This window comes from Labeo rohita, chromosome 2, assembly GCF_022985175.1.
Source record: "Labeo rohita strain BAU-BD-2019 chromosome 2, IGBB_LRoh.1.0, whole genome shotgun sequence".
Lineage (NCBI taxonomy): Eukaryota > Metazoa > Chordata > Actinopteri > Cypriniformes > Cyprinidae > Labeo > Labeo rohita.
This window is the reverse complement of record NC_066870.1, coordinates 22807674-22821553: the sequence shown is the minus strand read 5'-3', so window position 1 is coordinate 22821553 and position 13880 is coordinate 22807674. Positions and strand designations below refer to the sequence as shown.

At 31.4% G+C, this 13880-nt stretch overlaps 1 protein-coding gene across 4 annotated transcripts in view; it reads left to right on the top strand.

Annotated features, from left to right (window-relative positions):
• The window catches only part of b4galt2 (UDP-Gal:betaGlcNAc beta 1,4- galactosyltransferase, polypeptide 2), a 136671-nt gene that overhangs the window by 111856 nt on the left and 10935 nt on the right, over nt 1-13880 (top strand). Inside the window, exons 6-7 of one of the 4 annotated variants that reach the window (XR_007829316.1) lie at nt 8005-8105; nt 9235-11198. Coding sequence is in view for 3 of the 4 variants with exons in the window: in XM_051130929.1 (XP_050986886.1) it covers nt 12491-12595 (105 nt within the window). In the remaining variant the exon portion in view is untranslated. The other 3 variants (XM_051130929.1, XM_051130936.1, XM_051130949.1) reach the window with 3 other exon arrangements.

Here is a 13880-nt window from a genome sequence, read left to right as displayed (position 1 = left end):
TCTTTTTTTGACCAATGAATGGCACCATTGCATACAAAAGGAGCAATTACACTAAACAGAAGAGGTTTCAGTGGCAAAGTAAGAAAATGTATGAGAATAACTACATATTTTTACTCCAAACGTGTTATAGACCAGTTTAGAGTAGACATCACAGTTAGTCACTGGCAGCTGAGCGTGCACTGTGATAGCAGAAAAACACCGGTAATAAGTGGAGAGAAACGAGTAAAATCCATGGAATAAAAGGAAAAATGTATTGCTGTGCCTTTGGCTGTCAGAATCGGAATGCAAATCATTTTTCTAGAATGCTGTCATCAAAAACGCCATTTGAAGGTAAACACAGACATTTAAATGGATAGACTATGGATGAAACCTGCTATGATTACCTTACTTTTTTAAAGCAGAAATTTAATGAAAGCAATTTGTTTACATAATATTTACATATGCAATTCATAGGGGACATATTGTATTACAGTTACAGCATGAAATACCATTTAACCCTATAACATTTTACGTAATATTTAACTATTTTATCTCTAATTCTAACCTTTTTTTTTTTCTCTGCAAATTCAAGTTGATCTCTTAGTTTGGACTTTATAACTTGATTTAATTTAACAATAGCAAGTTTGTCAATTCTGAGGGAAAAAAACAGAAGTGTGGGTTAAAAACGAAAATGAAAAAGAAAGAATGACAAGTTCATTTTTCTTATCAGAATTGCATAAATAAAGTCAGAATTTTGAAATATAAACTCAAATGTATTTTTTTTCTTTTATTCCATGGCTTCCACAGACCGCTACTTGAAAACTGTAATTTTCTGCCACCAGAAAAGCTCCGCCCACAAAAAAAAATCATCACTGGACAGGTTGGACAGTCATCACTGTTTGCAAACACTGAATTGTTCTGTAGTGTCAATCGAGTGTTTAAAATAATGTCCTTCTATGAACTTATTCATATATTATAGTATTCTGTTTGGTGATAAAGGTTGTGTTGAATACCATTGCAATATTAATGTATAGTATCTATATGAAAATACCTGAGATGGCTTGAAGAACACAGATGAACCATAGTGTAGTAACCATGTTCTGATTCTCATCATGTTTCATCATACATCGTTCTGCATTTTATTCAGCAACAGCAACAGCTGGATACCTTTGTCCATTTAAGGGATTTCCTGGAAAGTCATTTGTTTTATCCACCTTATTTTTGACATAAGAGTGGGCACGTGATTACGCCATCACATTTTGATCGCAGTGATTTGTCAGAAGAAACCAGTGCATTTTGTTCCTCTGAGCCAAACAGGAATGATTGTTGATGCTTAGTCCCACCCCCATGCCTATATTTGTTCATCTGTCATCTATTCAACCAATAAACATAGGTTTTGGACTTTTGAACCACCAGTTAGCATGTTTCTTTGGAAATTTAAACAAATTCAAAGTGAAAGTAAAGTGCGTTGTGCCTGCATGAAAACAAACACAAAATAACACATTTGCATGACAGCACTCTCTGAAAAAACACAGAAAAACACACAACAGAGCACTTTGACATAAAAATAAAAAAAGAAGGATGAAACAGCAGTACATATCGGATAAAGCACTGGTATTTATGTTTTCACGTGGCTATGCACTGTCCCGGTAAAATCGATTCCGACGCGGAGTACAGCCAGCAGATCAATCCATTTGGCTAAATTATTTTTATACACACTCTAAAAACTGCTGAGTTAAAAACAACCTAGCACTGGGTAAAATATGGACATACCCAATGATTGGGTTGTTTTGACCCGGCGTTTGGGTTAAATGTTTAACCCAGTCGCTGGGTATGTCCATATTTTACCCAGCACTAGGTTGTATTTAACCCAGCAGTTTTTAGAGTGTACTTTATAAAGATCATTTGCACTATTTTTTCTGTTGCACTCTGTATATTTTTCTCACATTTTGTGTGTAGTTTGTGAATTATTTGCACTGTTTGTATATTAGTTGCACAAGACCATTTGTGCAGTTGTTTTCACTACTTGGTGCACTGTTTGCGTTTGTTGTTCATACTCAGATTGAAAATATGTTTCTCTGAAATTTTTTTTTTTTTTTACTGTGTTTTTTTATTATGCAACAAGTAAATTTCCATTTACTTTACTTCCTAAACATTTTTGAACACATCTATATTGTCAGTAAACTAAATAGACCACTGAAAAGTGAGTTTTTCACTGAGAATCGCCTATAATACTATTGTAATAAATGGCTATAACTTGCTTGTGAAATGTCATATGTAGACAAAATTTGATTTTTAAGTGTAAAACTTTCAACCCAAATACAACTTTCTAAAGAAAAAAATCCAAACTTCAGAAGTTTCTGTTTGAGTACACAGTAAAAAAACTTCCAATTGTTGCTTGCGATTTTCTTAAATTTTTGGAAATTCAATAATTCTTAGAGAAGGCAAAAGGAAAATTGGGACTTTCAGTTAGCTAGACTGACACTTCAAGTTCTTCTGTTTATAATGATATATAGCACTTGATGCTGACTGCTAAAATAGGTCTGAAAAAACAAAGGAAAGTGCAGGCATGTCAAGTGTCCTGAAAATGTTCTAAGTCTTTAAGGGTTAACATGATAACAATATTTCATTATTTAAATATCATGGTTATTGCCAATACCAGAATATCATGAAATAATAAGGCGCTGCCTCTTTGCTTTTTATGCAGTGAAGTGGCATTTAATTGAAAAAAAATTAGAAAACACAGCAAAACAGATTTTTAAAAAAGTAGATTGTTTAAGAAGAAGTCAAGTTATATCTGGACACTTTCTAGTTGTTAAACTGAATGTGATGAACTATGCAGGGGTCCTCTGACTTCATACACTTTACACTTCCTACAAAACTGCTGGGGTTCAGTAACTTCTTCCAAATTTGTTCTACCAAATACTTTTTGAGGCCACTGACTCGATCTACAGCTTTGAAATATTACTGAAGGATGAATAAGCTCTTTCTTAACAGGCAGGGTGGCAATGTGGTGGCCTAAAGTGCAGTCAGCTTTGAGAATTCGTTCAAAGTCAAGATGTAAGAGTGAATGGCATGTGGACCCAGCTGCGCGTTCTGCTTCAAATTCCCCATCTGACTGGTGGACAGACACGCACAGTCTCTGACGCTCGCCCATTTAGGTCCTCTGGGTGGAAGCTTACTCGAACATACTGTCACTTCTCTGGAACCAGTTTGCTGGGGCTCCAGGGACTCCCAGTGCCTGTCAAAACAACTTCCTCTCTTCCCATATCTTTGAAGGTCACTGGTCTGACAGCGCGAGCCAATGGACATCCTTCTCTGCAAGCTCAAAACTCCGCAGCCTGGCTTCTTAAAGCCTGTCAGTCTGTGCGGATGTTCTCTGTGGACTGGGTTTTTAGTTTAAGCTTGTGAAAGAAGTTGGCATTAGTTTGCAGAATTTTGTTTCTTGCTGTAGTTGATCCTGCAGTTGTGCACTTGTTCCTGTAGTGTCTCTTCTAGCCGTAAGGAAGAACTGACCTGTTCAAAGATGCCACACCGATACGAAGTAGCTGTGATCAGCCACCATTGGTGAGAAGTTCCTGCAACCTGTCCTGCAGTTTCTAAAAAAATGTATGTCAAAGTCAGAGATGTAGTTTTTCAGCCACACTGAAACTGTTGAGTTTTTGTAATGGTCTTACAATGGTTGTACAGTTTAAAATAAAGTTCCATTAGTTAATGTTATTTAATGTAGCATGAATGAACAAGGAGCAACACATTTATTACAGTATTTATTTATCTATCTTTATATATATATATATATATATATATATATATATATAACTTGTGTGCATTAACTAACATTAACAAAGATAAATAAATACTGTAATAAATGTGTTGCTCCTTGCTCGTTCATGCTATATAGATAATATTATATGTATTAATTTAATTGGTGTTTTTACTATTTTAACCATTTTTCTTTTTACTGATTTTACTTTATTATTATTTTTTTTAACAGTTAATGAAAATACCTATTATAATCTATTAAATATCTATTAATTTTAACATGCATCAACATTTTATGCTACCATTCAAAAGTTTGGGTGAGATTTTAATATTTTTGAAAGAAGCCTTGTGTTTAACATACAAAAAACAGTAATCAAAACAATTGAATTTGTGAAATATTATTACAATTTAAAATAACTATTGTCTATTTTAATATGATTTTAAATGTAATTTGTTCCTCTGATGGTAAAGATGAGTCTTCAGCAACCATTACACTGTAAAAAATAAAAAACACAATTTGTTGAGTCAGCTTAAAATAATTTGTTAACCTGCTGCCTTAAAATTTTAAGTTCAGTCAACTAAAATAAGTTTAGTCAACTTGAAATGTTAAGTTGTACTAAGTAACAACTTAGATATTTGTGTTTGCTAAACTTAACAGATGGGTAACACAGCTGCCTAAAAATTTTAAGTTGATTCAACGCAAAAATCTAAGTTGTCCTTTAGTATAATTTAACATTTCAAGTTGAATAAACTTTTTTTGAGTTGACTAAACTTAAAATTTTAAGGCAGCCAGGTTACAAATTATTTTAAGTTGACTCAACAAATTGGTTTTTTACAGTGTACTCTGGTCCTCAGTGTTACAAAATTTTCAGAAATCATTGTAATGTGTTGATTTGCTGCTTAAGAAATATTTCTTATTATTATCAATGATGATTTTTTGTAGGATCCTATGATTAATAGATCAAAAGACCAGCATTCATTTAATATTGAATTTTCTGTTGCAATGTAGAAGTTTTTGCTGTTACTTTTTTTATGACTTTAATGTGTCCCTGCCAAATAAAAGTATTAATTTAATAAAAAAAATATATATTATTGAAAGCAAACTTCAATAGTATGTGTATATATATATATATATATATATGTATATATATATATAGTTCACTATTGTAATACAATTTTGTAATTTTTGTTTAAAATGCTTTATTTATTTACTGTTATTTTTTAGCAAGTAACTTGATGTTCATTTCAGCTTTCACTTTCAGTACAGACATGCATTTCTGACATGCACTTTTATAGCTGTTAGTTTACTGATCTAAATTAACATCAAAGAAAAAAGTACAGATTCAGCCTGTCGTTTGCTCTGTTTTTCAGTATTTATCTCTTTATGATCATTATCTGGACCGCAGCTATGCTACCATATCAACCTCCTGGTGAAGACAATCCTTTGTTGTCAAGAAGTAGTTCATTTTATGGCAGCTTCATAATAATGATCCTGTTTTAAATAATAAGTCACCATAAGAGACATTATCTATAAAACATTCCTAATGGAAAGAGCAGCCACTATCGTACTCCGCAAGCTGGACCGAAGGTCATCGCTGCATGCATTGGTAGAGTGAAGTCATTGTGGATAGAAATAGCCCAGAGGGATGTGTGTGAGGGAGGATAGTGGACTCAGATGACTGTGTCCTGGCCTCATGCACAGCAAATGTTCCATCAGACTGCCTTGAAACAAAAAGCCAAGTTAAAAAAGCTTTCGGAGAGTTTTGCTCTCCCCTCTGGCCATGTGGACAGAGAAATAGCCCGTCATTCTTTCTTTGATTTTCAACATCTGTGTAGTTGGAAAGGATGGAAGCCCTGGAGGGACATTTCTCTTTATAATTCAGTAAGAATGAGCCAGAGGAAGGCAGTAGACAGGTGTGCTCTACTGTGGATTTTAGGTTGAAATCGAATAGTTATGAACTACTGTTGGGAAGACTAGACTAAAACGAGGAGTCTGTTTTCGACAGCGTTCAACAATCCAAGTTTGAGTCCATGGGCATGTGGAGATACATGATTTCAGCATCAAGATTGCACATTTAAAAGGTTTTGGTGGAGTTTCATAGTAGACAGAATGTTGGTAAAATGCTGAACAGTGGCTGTCTTGTTTTTTTCTTGGCTCATTAGGTCAAAATGCAAAGTCATGTTATTTTCCAATTAGTATTGACTACCTGATGTTATGAACATAACTGACAATAGCAGATTTTAAATTATCGCATAAGAAAGGAGTGATGGAAACACCAAATTTCAAAAGAAAACTTTTTTACGTTCGCTTGAGGTGGTTTTTGACTTTTGAGAATAATGGAAGTTGGAAACGCGTTTGCCGACTAAAATCATCCGTGCACACCAAAAATTAAATTATTATATATGAAAATTTCTATATTTAGTGGTTTCTCCTGCTATTCTTAGTGAAGTTAATTGACAGTTTATCAGTGTTGATCTATTTGATTTTGATCTCTTTGACTATTTGCAAATGTTTAATGCAATATTCCAGTTTTGCACATAAGTTAAATTCACAACTTTGGATAGAAATCCAGCTATTGTAACTTGGTCATATGATTATGGATATATATATTCATTTTTATATATACACTACCAGTCAAAAGTTTCTGAACAGTAGGATTTTTATTGTTTTTTTTTTTTAAAGAAGTCCCTTCTGCTCACCAAGCCTGTATTTATTTGATCCAAAGTACAGCAAAACACAGTAAAATTTTGAAATATTTTTACTACTTAAAATAACTGTTTTCTATTTCAATATATTTTAAGACTTTAAAAACATTAAAATCTTACTGTTCAAAAACTTTTGACTGGTAGTATTTATTATCATTTTTAAATATATTTTTATATATTTATTTTTAGATATTAAATATATATAATTTTATTCATAGCACTTTATTTTACAGTGTACTTGTTACATGTTACATGCACCTATTGTTGTAATAACAGTAAATTACGCATAATTACAATCTTAAACCTAAACCTGTAGTAAATACATGTTGTTAATTAATATTACTCAATGCTTAAGTATATAATTACACTATAATAAGGACACTGTAAAATAAAATGTAACTAGTTTATTTAATTAATGTTAAAAATGTTAGTTACATGTAACAAAATTGCACATTTTAATGCATATCTTAAAATTTAGTCCTGTCCAGTAGCCAATAGTGTTTTTACTTGATTGGCAGGTAAAAAATGCACCTTTTAGAATTATTTATTTATTTTTTTATTCTAAAAGGTGCATTTAAAAATGATTTATTATTGTAGTGTTTGTTACATTTCTAAACATGGCATTTAAAATGACAGTCAGACTAATTAAATAAAGCTTATTAAATATTGTTTTGTGTATTTTTGTAAATATTAGGGATTATACAGTATGTATTCTGCAGTGAGAAGTACAGTAGTTTTCTGCTTTAAACAATTTATGGGGAAAAAAATCAAGAGCGGGAAGGAGAGTGTGTTTGGGGACGGTTGTAATGGAAGAAGAGAGCCAGACAAGGTCAGTCTGTCTGCTATATTGTATGACCACTCCTCTGTCCCTCCCTTTCTCTCTCTCTCTCTCTCTCTCTCTCTCTCTTTTTCTCTTGCCTTCCTCACCTTCTGTCTCTATCTGTCTCTCTCTCTCCCTCTATGCCTGACCTGTCTTTTTTTTTTTTTTTTTTTTTGATCCTCTCCCATTTCTGCTCTGCCAGCAAGCCACGAAGTAACAGTAATGATTCCAGTTCTCCTCCACTCCGAGAGTCTAATGCAATTAAATGAACTGCAGGGAAGACGAAAGAAAGGACATATTAAAAAAAAAAATAACTCTCAGTTAATCCAATCAAAGATGACGGGCCAAAACAGATCAGTCAACATTATTAATTATTACATCAGCATTCAGACCAGCATTCCCTTAATTACAAAACTGGCTAATACAGACACTATGAGTTATTTCAACATGTACCACTATTATGGTACAATAGTGATGCTGTTTTTCTTTTGTTTTGTATGAGTAATGAGTGTTTCCCCACCTGTTTTCTCTTCTGTTCTCTTCCTGCAGGTGTTTGAATGCATTTTTTGCCTCCAAGGCTGAGGTTAATTCAGTAGCATCTTTTGTTTGTTCCTAACCCAAAAAAACAAACTCATTTTTCTATGCGGTAGCAAGGAAGTCACAAGACTTTCACATATTTGGCATAGATTTTCAAGGTCTTTAACGGCACAGCATTTTGCTTTTTTCCCCCCAATCAGACGGGTCTCTAAACGTGGCAGCCCCAGAGTAATCACAGCTGTCTGAGGCGAGCGTGAAAGGCCAGAGAGTTCAAGGAACACCGCTGCGAACGAATCGCCTGGTAAAATCTGAAAATGCTCAGCGAATAAATGCGGTAATATCTGTGTATAATGTGCATAATAATGAACACAAATCCGGCTCCAAGGCATTTAACCCTCGTCTTACTTGAGGCTCATGGCTGTTTAGCCAAATTACTGCAGGTGTTCATGAACACGAGCCAAACACACAGTAATTACCAACATGGACACAGCTATCGGCGCTTTTGTTGTTGTTGTCTTTTTATGCCTTCGTCAGATACCTGGAACTAAACTGATTCCAGCCAAAACTCAAATCAGAGCAGAAGAGCTAAAAATAGCTTGATTAAAATCAACCTCACACCCAGAAATGAGGAATTTCACAATTAGGCAAGGTTCTTACACGGCAAAATAGAGTTTTCATAATCTGTATTTTTGTACTGTAAAATATCCACTAAAATAGCTTTTACTGGACTTGTTGTAAAGTAAAATATCTAAATATATTGTGTAAGATAGTAAAAACTATTTTCAGAACATTCTTATAATTCTTTCAGTTGTTTAGAATATATATTAAATCAAATTTGAATTACTCTTTAATTATTTTTGTATGAACCTCAATAAGTTTCTAGAATTATGCTTAAAGCATGAAAAACAAACTGCCATATTATCTTGTTTTATGGATGCGTGGATTTTTTAATGGACAGCAAGACAAAAGCAATGATTAAAAAATTGTAAGAGCAGCAGTTGGCCAACCAATGGCATGACTTTGGGGGTACCTTCAAAGATACTGTAATTAAAAATTGAATGGTTGAAATATAATGTTTATTTGGACATTTACCATGTTATAATACCATGAAATATATGAGTATGATAATCATTTAGTTCAGTGAAAACATCTGGTGTAGAATTTTCATTATTATTATTATTATTATTTTAATATGTTTCTTTAGGTTTACTTATAATGTTAATAATGTTTTCACACACACACACACAAAACATAAACATGTGGAAAAAATATAATTTTTACCCTTCATTCTGACCCTCTGTCTAAAACGACTTGATTTTAAGGGGCGGGTCCTTTAAAGGAGAAGTTCATTTCAAGAACAAAAATTTACAGATAATTTACTCACCCTCCTTGTTATCCAATCATAAATTCTTTTTTTTTTTTTTTTTTAGGGGAAGACATTTCAGGGTTTCTCTTCATAACATGGATTTCAGTGGTGCCCCCAAGTTTGAACTTCCAAAATGCAGTTTCAACACAGCTTCAAAAGGCTCTAAATGATCCCAGCTGAAGAAGAAGGGTCTTATCTAGTGAAACGATTGGTTATTTCCCTAAAAAAACAAAAAACAAAAAAAGGACAATTTATATACTTTTTAACCACAAATGGCAATTTTGTCTAGCTCTGCGTCAACTCTGTGTATTCCGGTTAATGACAGTTAGGGTATGTCGAAAAACTCCCATCTCATTCTCTTCTCCAACTTCAGAATCATCCTGCATCTCTTTTGTTTGTAAAGGGCGTTTGATCTTTGCATGTTCACTTTGTAAACACTGGGTCGGTTTCCTCAAAAAACATAATTTGTTTACGACTGACGAAAGAAGGAGATAAATATCTTGGATCACAAGGGGGTGAGTAAATTATCTGTAAATTTTTGTTCTGAAAGTGAACTTTTCCTTTAAGACCAGTGGGCGGCGCCTATGGTAAGAAGAAAACTATTCGTTGATGCCTTGCTCTGAAAGCAGTGTTTATGCAAAGTGCTTAAGCTATAAAACTTGCAGGATGTTTTATTGGTACGAAAACCTCTTACATGCCAAAAGATCAAGGAAAAATGTATTTCTTATGCCATGACCCTTTTAATATACTCCTGTAATCATTTATTTACAAGTTAAGGGAAAAAATGATCATATAATATAGTGTATATCAAAGTACCTTCACTCTACATAGTCCATTTTTGTGAGGTAAGCTACTTTCTATTGTCCTTAATGCACCATCTTGTTTACAGTTTTAATATTTAGAATGAACTGGTTAAAAATGGCAAAATAAATGTGTGTAAATGTGGTCACTGTCACGCATCTATTTTCGTCTTCAGTGACATTTATAAATCCACCCTCTTGTGCGTTCTCCTTCATTGTTTACATTGTTTTTTCTCTCATTATAATCTCAGTCCCTCAGAAATCTCCTTTTGCTTTCTGGGTCAAGAATTCCCGGAGATTACCTTCAATCCTCCCAAGCTGCATTATTTATGACAAAGGCCTTGCTCTTGTATTATTAGGATGATGTATATAAAAAATTAAATAAATCATAAGAGCCCACACAAATAGGCATGCCCTTATTCTCCTCGGAAGGATTTCCATCTAATCAAATACTTTAAGAAAGGCATCGTCCCTCGGAAATGCGGCGTGAGGCTCAGAGCTCGAGCGACACGATGCTCACATGACAAACATAAGATTTGCACTAATGCCAAGACCTGGAGCCAAACAGGGAGATTAGAATGGTTGGATTGTTCAAGCAATCCTGAGTCGCTCTAAGCTGTAGTTACTCAAACAAATGGGATTGTACTCCAGGCTGGGTGTGTGTGAAGCTGCCTGGTCTGACTGCTCTCTTAAGCAAACGTTCCTGACACAGTTCTCGGCTACTGACTGGTTTCGTTTTTTCGTTCTGCCTTGTTTCCTGCTCATTTGACATTTTCTGGTATTCGTGTGGGTTAACGAGTCTTTGATTAGCTGTAGCTGCTTGAAGTTCATTGTTTGTTAATTAGTGAAAGCCTCAAGTCACTGATAGTAAAGTCAAACTACTGCCTACTTCAGTTGCAAACAGGAACTAAATGAGTGCGCACAAAAGTTGTGTCTGAATATTTGTACATAAAGTTACTATAATAGTAAAAAATACAATACTAATATTATTAATAATAATACAAATAAATAAATGGCAAAAGTAGTATGTACAAAACTGTAGGCAAACAACACAGAGATGTCTTAGAAGACATTTTAACAACAACAACAACAACAATAATAATACATTGTTATTATTATTATTATCATCATCATCAACATTTCTAAATTACCATTAAAAAGTCCACAATAACAATAAATAAACAGTAATATTAACAACATGTTAACAACAACAACAACAACTATTATTATTATTATTATTATTAAAAATTCTCAGTTAATTGTAAAAAGTCCATAATATAATAATAATAATAATAATAATAATAAATTGTTGTTTATATTATATTATATGCACTGTTGTTAGACTGTATATTTTATTATTATTATTATTATTATTATTATTACATTGTTGTTGTTATTACCAACATTTTAAAATTATTATTAAAAAGTCCACAATAACAATAATACAAATAATACTAATATCAACAACTACAATGTTAATAGCAATAATACCAACAATTATTTGTAGTATTATTATTATTATTGTTGTTGTTGTTGTTGTTATTGATTAGTATTAGTATTAAAAAATATCAATTAATATCAAAAAGTCCATAAGAAGAAGAAGTGTTTATATTATATTATATTATGAACTGTTGTTATTTAATATGGGGTTGAATAGATTTTTTTCACTCTAATAATAATAATAATAATAATAATAATAATAATATATTGTTATTGTCAGCATTTCAAAATTATTATTAAAAAGTCCACAATAACCATAATAATAATAATAATAAATTGTTATTGTCAACATTTCAAAATTATTCTATACATACATATGATACAATAAATAAACAAATAAATAAATATATATATAATAGTAATAATAATTATTATTACAATTATGTTGTTGTTGTTGCTGTCAACATTTATAAACTATTATTAAAAAGTCCACTGTAACAATAATAAAAAAAAATAACAGTAATCTTAACAGCAACAACAACAATGGTAGTAGTAATAATAATAGTAATAATAATAATAATTGTTGTTGTTGATGATGATGTTGTTATTAACAATTCTCAAACAATTCTCAGTTTATATAATAATAATAATAATAATAATAATAATAATAGTTATATTATATTATATTGTATTATATTATATTATATTATATTATATTATATTATATTATATTATATTATATTATATTATATTATATTGTATTATATTATATTATATTATATTATATTGTGCACTCTTGTTATTTAACATGGGGTTGGATAGATTGTTTTCACTATTGTGTTTTGCAGATGTAGTGCTAAATGTAGGGATTCGATACATTCTACAAGTATGGGAATGTGGACACGCAAATGAAACAAACAGAAAGTGTTTGTAATTTGAGCTAAGTGTTTTCCTCTCTCCTCCAAACCATAATTATGACAGTCATTAGACGACGTGTGTTGAAGCCAATCAGTCAGCCAATATGAAAGCTCATACACCCTAACCATGCGTTTTCTCTATTGTTCTCCCCCTTTCTATCAGAATCACACTAAATGGGATGAAAGTGTCTCGGCCCGACGTGAGAATCGGCCGCTACAGGATGATCAAGCATGAGAGAGACAAGCACAATGAGCCAAACCCCCAGAGGTAAGACCCTATTCTCCTGCCACCTCATCCCTGTGTAGTGAAAGCACCCACCCCGCCTGCGCCTGAACGCTTAAGATTCACAGGCTCTGTTAGGATGTGTTAAATCACACCACTTATCCTATTCTCGTGACTTACTGATATAAAGCAAAGCAGAACTTTTCGTATTGCAGATATATAGAAAATATAGTTTGGTATTGCTAACATTTTACAGACTTCAGGCAGATTCTTGCATTTAAATTCACTGCCCAACTGCTCCAGCATATGTTTTATTTGATAACTGGTCTTCTTGGCTGTCTAAACCAGCTCTTAATATTGGTTAATGTTTAGGTTAATGTTCATACTTCACAGTTAAAGATGGATAGATATTTTAATAACATTTAACATTTAAAAGTTATATTATATTATATTATATTATATTATATTATATTATATTATATTATATTATATTATTATTATATTAAATTCATATTATTATTATTATTATTATTATTATTATCGCTGTTGTTGTTGTTAACAATGTTGTTAGCAATTAATAATAAAAAGTCCATAGTAATAATTCTTTATTATATTATATTATATTATATTATATTATATTTATAATAATATGTTGCTGCTGTTTTCATTTCTAAATTTTTATTAAAAAGTCCACAATAACAATAATAAAAAATAATATTAGTAATATTAACAACAACAACAGTTAATAATAACAATTATTATTATTTTTATCAACATTTCTAAATTATTACTAAAAAGTCCACAATAACAATAATAAAAAATAATAATAGTAATATTAACAATAACAACATTGTTAATAATTATTATTATTATTTTTATTATCAACATTTCTAAATTATTACTAAAAAATCCACAATAACAATAATACGAATGAAAAATAAAAAAATACAAATACAAATTATTATTTTTATTGTTATTATTGTTATTATTATTAACAATTTTCTAATTATATAATATAAATTAATTAAATTATATTATATGCACTGTGTTTTAACATGGAATTGGATGGGTTTTGTTTTAATAATAATAATAATAATAATAATAATAATAATACACTGTTGTTGTTGCTGCTGCTGTTTTTATTGTCATGGTTTCTAAATTATTATTAAAAAGTCCACAATAGCAAAAATCAAAATAATAATAGTAATTTTAACAACAACGTTGATATTAAACTCTTTTTTTTTTTTTTTTTTGACGTTTTCTTTGCTTGCTGATTTTAGGTTTGAAAATGTTGACAATTCATATAAAAATATAAAAGTAAAAAGAAAAG